The following is a 6000-nucleotide window of genomic DNA, read 5'->3' on the forward strand; positions in this document are numbered from 1 at the left end:
GGGTCCCAAAAACATGCCATGGCTCATATCGGGGCAGGGGAAGAGAAGAATGTCTGTATTCTTTCTGTGAAATGTTCTACCAAAAACAGTGATGTCAGTCCCCATTGAAGGACCGAGTGATGAGTTCTTCTCAGAGTCATTGTCATTAAACATGAAAGCTCAGCTCCATGCTTCCATTGCTATCAGGAAACCCAGAGCTAATTTTGTGCTGTAATTTCCTTTGGTTTAGGGGAGTAAGTATTCTACTTCCAATCCCCTTCTTTAATTACTTTATTTTTAAGCCCAGACCTTAAAGGTTATGTTTTATGTGTGTACTTTGTTGAAGCTGCTCTACGTAATGTTTGGAAGTTGGGCGGGGGTGGGGGGGGGTCGGGAATAAAGAATGGACAGATGGGTGGACGGATAAGTGGATGGATAGACAGATGATGGATGGATAAGTCGATGGTAGTTGGATGGATGAATGATGGATAGATGGATGATGGATAGATGGATGGATAAATGGATGGAAGATGGATGGAAGGATGATGGATAGATGTGGATGGATGGACAGATAGATGAATGGATAATGGATGGATGATGGATAGTGGATAGATGATAGATGAATGGGTGAATGAATGATGGTTGGATAGATGATGGATGGATAAGTGGATGGATGATGGATGGATAGATGATGTATGAATGGGTGGATGAATTATAATGGATGGATGAATGAATGGGTGGGTGGATGGATAGATAGATGAATGGATAAGTGAATGGATGATGGATGAATGGATGATGAATGAATAAGTGGATGAAAGATGGTTGGATGATAATGGTTGATGGATGGATGGATGATGAATTGATGGGTGGATGAATGATAGATGATGGAGGTTGATGGGTGGATGCAGGAAGGAATAAATGGAAAGATGGATGATTGCATGGGAGATTGAGGGTGGATGGATGTGTGATGGGTAGATGAATGTATGGATGGTTGGATAAATGAATGGAGGAATGAATTGTTGAGGGGGGAATGGACTGATGAGTGATTCAATGAATATGTGACTATTTATAAACCAAGGATTAACCTACTCACAGAGGCCCCAGAGAATATATCACACCATTCCTCTCAGACCTTCATACCACCTTGTGAAGAAGGAATGTGATAAGAAGGCTGAGAGGGAAAAGGGAGTAGAGACAAAGCCCCTGATGTATATGTGTGTGGATAGGGCCAGGGGTCCTGCTTTGCCCCTGCTTATGGCTAATGAAGGGCTATGGGCTAAATATACATCAAGGCACCTCATGACTTTCCCTGGCAGAGCCACTGTGTACTCAAGTCCCCTTGCATCCCAGTCATCTTCTTATCTTTTTGTCTTATTTGCCTGATCTAATTTGTCTTGTGATTCATGCCCCAGATGTCTCATTTGTCAGCAGAAATAGACAAGAACAAAGACTGACACAGCACCCCCATCTAAAAATGGGCAGTAATTTGTACTGGGCTTTCTGGGGTAAATTTTCTCTGAAATCCTCTCTTGCAACTGTTTCTAGGAACCATCAGTCTCAGAAGGATCCTGTTTGAACCCCAAGCATTGCCCATACTCAAGGCACCACTCCAAGGTGGTGGCAAGGAGCAGGCAGTGCCAATCCCTCATGTCGCCCACACTCGCTACTGTGTGCAGAACCCACACGTGCTTGCCTGGGCACAGAATAGAGACCTGTAAGCAGGGCCTGCTGCTGTCTGTCCCCCAGCATCCTGTTAGACATTACTCATTTGCTTTCCCCTCTCTTTCCACCAGAGTGTAAGCTCCAGCAGGGCAGGGTCTCTATTCACTGCCGAATCCCAGTGCCCAGCACTGGGCTTAGCGCATACTATGGTAAGTGCTCAGAAACATCGTTGTTTAAATGAATGAATGTTTCTACCACCTCAACCCAGACATCCCCTTTTCTTTCTTCCTTGCAAAGGCCTGTCTCTTTAAAAACAAAACAGAAGCCTTCTCCAGCCTTCTTCATCTAATCCTGGATAGTTGAGATGGCTTGCCGCTCTGTAGCCCTTCCCTCGGCTGTAGTAAATCTGTGTTTGCTTATTTAAGGCATCCCTTCCAAGTCTTCTTTGGGTATGTGGTGCAGCCTGCTTCTTTTTTCAAGCCTAGAGCAGAGATTTGACCTCCAGCCCAGACAACTAGCTCCCCAAGGGAAGGGACAGTCCTCCATCAGACTTGTTGGCTATCTGTATTTTTTCTTGTCCCTTTTCTGGCTGTTCCTCCCTCCCTTGGGGTATGCACATAACAGGGCTCAATTGTGTCTTCTGCCTGAACTGTCCCTGCCAAAACACCCAGGGTCCCGCCACCCAGAATGGCGTAAGCAGGGAGCTGGTGGGGGAGCTGCTTCCTGGAGCACGCAGGGCCAGGCAGCTTGGATGGAGTGGGGGAGAGTGGGTGTACAGTATGTACATGAGGGTGTGTAAGGAGACGCTCCACCCCTCCCCACCTCCACCCCCACCTCTCCTGACCGCAAGCAGTGGCAGGTGGCTCTTACCAGGAAGCTGTTGTCCTTGGGGTTGGTGGCGAGACTAAGGCCGAGGCGCATGTTGTCCTTCCGCTCGGACACGTTGGACAGGGTGACCCTTCCTGGGGTGGGGGGAGAAGCTCAGCTTGCAGTCCCCTCCTGCCCGCCCTCTGCCCAGAGCCTGCTGCTGGTCTGGTCACCCGAGGTGCCTCCCTGATTCTCCCTGGCCCTGGGGACCTCTGGCTCTCAGGGTTTACAAAAGGCCTTCCCCAGATGTACTTTCAGGACTTCCTCACAACTACCTGTGAGATGAGAAAACTGAGTCTCAGAGAGGCCAAACGACCTGCCCAAGGTCACACAGTAAGCACTCACCGAGCCTTCCATCTCCTAGCCCACAGCTTTTCCTCCTCCAGCCATCCGACTGGAGCCCCACTCCCCCGTGTGCCCCCAAACATGCCATGGCATCCCACCTGGGCTGGCTTCTTCTGTGCAGTTCCCCTGCCACGCTTTCCTCCAAGTCGACCCCCATCCACACATAACCAGTCCTGTGCCCAACTCTTTCCGTGCCCGCTTCTCTGCTCATCTGAACCACCAACATGCGACAGCTGAGAGAGCTCCCTCTCATGGGTAACAGACAGTCAACTCAACAAGAGCCTTCCAGAGCTACCAGGCCTTGCCCAGGAACGCCATTCTGAAGGTGGCTGCCAAGAGAGGTGCTTAGGAGCCGGGTTATCAGCCAGCTGGGAGTAGGGAGAGGGTCGGCTCAGTGGCAGATTAGAATAAAAAAAAAATTGCATCACTTAAGGTTTTACCAGATCATCCTGGAGGCCATTGAAGGAAGGGAAGTGAGTCTGAATTCCCTAGAAGTGTGTTAGTATGTGTGTGCACGCATACACATGTGTACGGGAAGAGGGAGTGGGAGAGGCTGGGGAGCTAGAGTGTGCCAGCCCTAACCTGCAGTGTGAACAGCTCTGGATGGCTTCCCTGCCTGGGGGAGGAGTAATTTCTTTTTTCTTTTCTTTTCCTTTTTCTTTTCTTTTCCTTTCTCTCCCCTTCCTTTTCTTTTCTTTTCTTTTTTTTTTGAGGCAGGGTCTCACTGTGTCACCCAGGCTAGAGTGGAGTGGCACCATCACGGCTCACTGCAATCTCCAACTTCCAGACTCAAGCAATGGGAGGAATAATTTCTAAGGAGGCCTCAAGTAAGAATGGGTTGTATTGCGCTGTGTCAGTGACTGGAAGTGTGAAGAGTCGGCTTGGCTCCCAGGACACACAGGTCAGGAAGGCCAGCTGGTGCGGGAGTCTGGGGGTGGGCCGCTGGCAGAGCCCAGCTTGTCAGACACGGACTGTTTCGTGCACTGGAGGGTGGAGGCAGCTGTGTTTGTTGTTTTGCCTTTTTGATTTTCCTCAGTTTGAAGCAAGGCTCCTTTGAAATCTGCCCTTCTTGACTGTGCTAAGAATGACTGGGCTTGATTTCTCTTTTGTCTGTCCAAACAGGCACGAGAGAAAATAACAGTAAAGCCCCGGTGTTTCTGAGATGCTTTATCATCTACAAAGCACCGCGCACACTTGCCCTTTCAGGACTCCTCATGGTCCTGGGAGACCCGGGGTCATCATTTCCATTTTACAGATGAGAACATCGAGGTGTAGAGAGGGTTAGTTACTGCCACAAGGTTACATGCTAGGAAATTAAAGAGCAAGATCTTTAGCCCAAACCATGTGACGTTTCATCCTGAGTCCTGTGTTTTTTCCCATCTGATGGCATCATGGTGGCAGTGGGAACTAGAGGGGCAGCTCCATGCTCCACTGGACTGGGTAACCCTTGCCCCCTTCTGGCTAGAATTCTGTCCTCCAATTATTTAAGGGGCTCAGCCCTCACCACCCTGTCTCTCTCTTTCCTCCCTCTCCCCTGGGACTGACGTTTGTAGTGAAACTGTGCAGCTGGTTGAGACAGAGGAGCAGGGGAGGAAAGATCCCTGTGTTGGAGTTAGACAAACTCAGGTTCAAGTCCTGCTTTGCCCTACCCCTCTGTGAGTGGGAGAGACTTACGCCTTCCTCAGCAGGTATGGGTGAGGGTCCTGGGCCCAAGCCTCTCCCCACACAGGGCCTGGCTTTGAGAATCATGTCACCTCCCCCAGCCCCCGCCCCGCATTGAAAACCCTGACTTTATCCAGGTGTTGGAGGGACAGTGCCAGTGGTAGAGTCTTTCCCACTGAGGTGTGAATGACTGACACCCACTTAGCCTGCCCTGGAGAAAGAAGAAAGAACATTCCTGGCACCGTGTTGCCCAGTGCCTGGAATGGCCGTAGGAAAACCCAGGACTCGGGTTTCCCAGCCTTGCATTTTCCACTGTGGGGCGAAACTGACAGATGTTCTTTCTGCCATGCATTTTCTTCTCAGTGGGAGAGAGAGAACCACACCTCAAATGAAGAGTAATTTTCCTCTGTCCCAACTCACTTTGCTACCCACTGCCTCCTGGGCTTGTGCCCCAGCTCAAAAATGTTTTCCAGGGTCTGATGGCTTTATGCCTCCTCCTCCCTCTGGAGAGAAATGGGGTCCACATTGCAACAGAGGAAAAAAAAAAGATTGGTTCACGAATCCACGTCCCTGCCTGGACCAGAAGCTTCTCTCGGTGGCTGAGGCCCTGAGCAGAGTGCTCACTCTTCCACCACCCCCCAACCTCATTGCCTCTGTCCCAACCACATGGCCTTTCTTTATCTTCTCCAACAGGGCAGACTTGTTCCTACCTCAGGTCCTTTGCACTTGCTCCTCCTTTGTCTGGAGTGCTCCACCCCCACCTATAACCTTCTCAAAAATTACCTGCTCAGAGAGGCCTTCCCCAACCACCTTGCTAAGGTAGAAATCCCTCTCCACTTCCACCGCCCCCTAGCCACTCTTATTACAGCACCTGGTTTATTGCACAGCATTAATCCCTGCCTAAAATTATCCTGCTTCCTAATTTGCCTACCCTATTACCTTCCCCTTCCTTGGCCTCTTGTTCTCGCCATATCCCCAATAACTAGTACAGTGTTTGGAACATGCTAGGTACCCATTAAAAGTTCGGGAACAGATTAGACTCGGAATGGATCCTAAGAGTTGTTGAGTCCAGCCTCCTTGCTTTACACATGAGTAAACTGAGGCTCAGAGAGAGGATGTGAACTCCGCATGGACACATGGCGAAGAAACTGTACAGCTGGAAGGGGACTCCAGCACAGCCAGTTTCAGAAGCCTGTGCTCTCAGGGTGCTGATGACCTGGAACCATACGCCATCCACCAGGCACCCTCTTCCCTTAGACAATTTCCTCACAATTTCCTCACTGGGCCCCAGCTGTGCTGGGTTTTCAACTTCCCACCCATGGCGCTGACGCAGATGTGGACAGCGGGAGCCTCCGGGACCATGTGACAGACAGCTGGCTGCCCTGGGGAGTTCTTTGGGCTTTCTCTTGGATGCTGACCTTTTCATCCATCAGCTTATCTCTTGAATCTCTGCCATTCCCATGAGATCCTGCTGCCCTTCCCATC

At 50.2% G+C, this 6000-nt stretch overlaps 1 protein-coding gene across 2 annotated transcripts in view; it reads right to left on the bottom strand.

The window, feature by feature from the left end:
• Positions 1 to 6000, bottom strand: part of ITGA11 (integrin, alpha 11) — a 152699-nt gene that overhangs the window by 68634 nt on the left and 78065 nt on the right. For both annotated transcript variants that reach the window (XM_011968759.1, XM_011968764.1), the window contains one exon: positions 2512 to 2603. In XM_011968759.1, coding sequence (XP_011824149.1) covers positions 2512 to 2603 — 92 coding nt within the window. The remainder of the gene's footprint in view (positions 1 to 2511; positions 2604 to 6000) is intronic.

Source organism: Mandrillus leucophaeus, unplaced genomic scaffold (genome assembly GCF_000951045.1).
Source record: "Mandrillus leucophaeus isolate KB7577 unplaced genomic scaffold, Mleu.le_1.0 Scaffold12, whole genome shotgun sequence".
In the NCBI taxonomy this organism is placed as follows: domain Eukaryota; kingdom Metazoa; phylum Chordata; class Mammalia; order Primates; family Cercopithecidae; genus Mandrillus; species Mandrillus leucophaeus.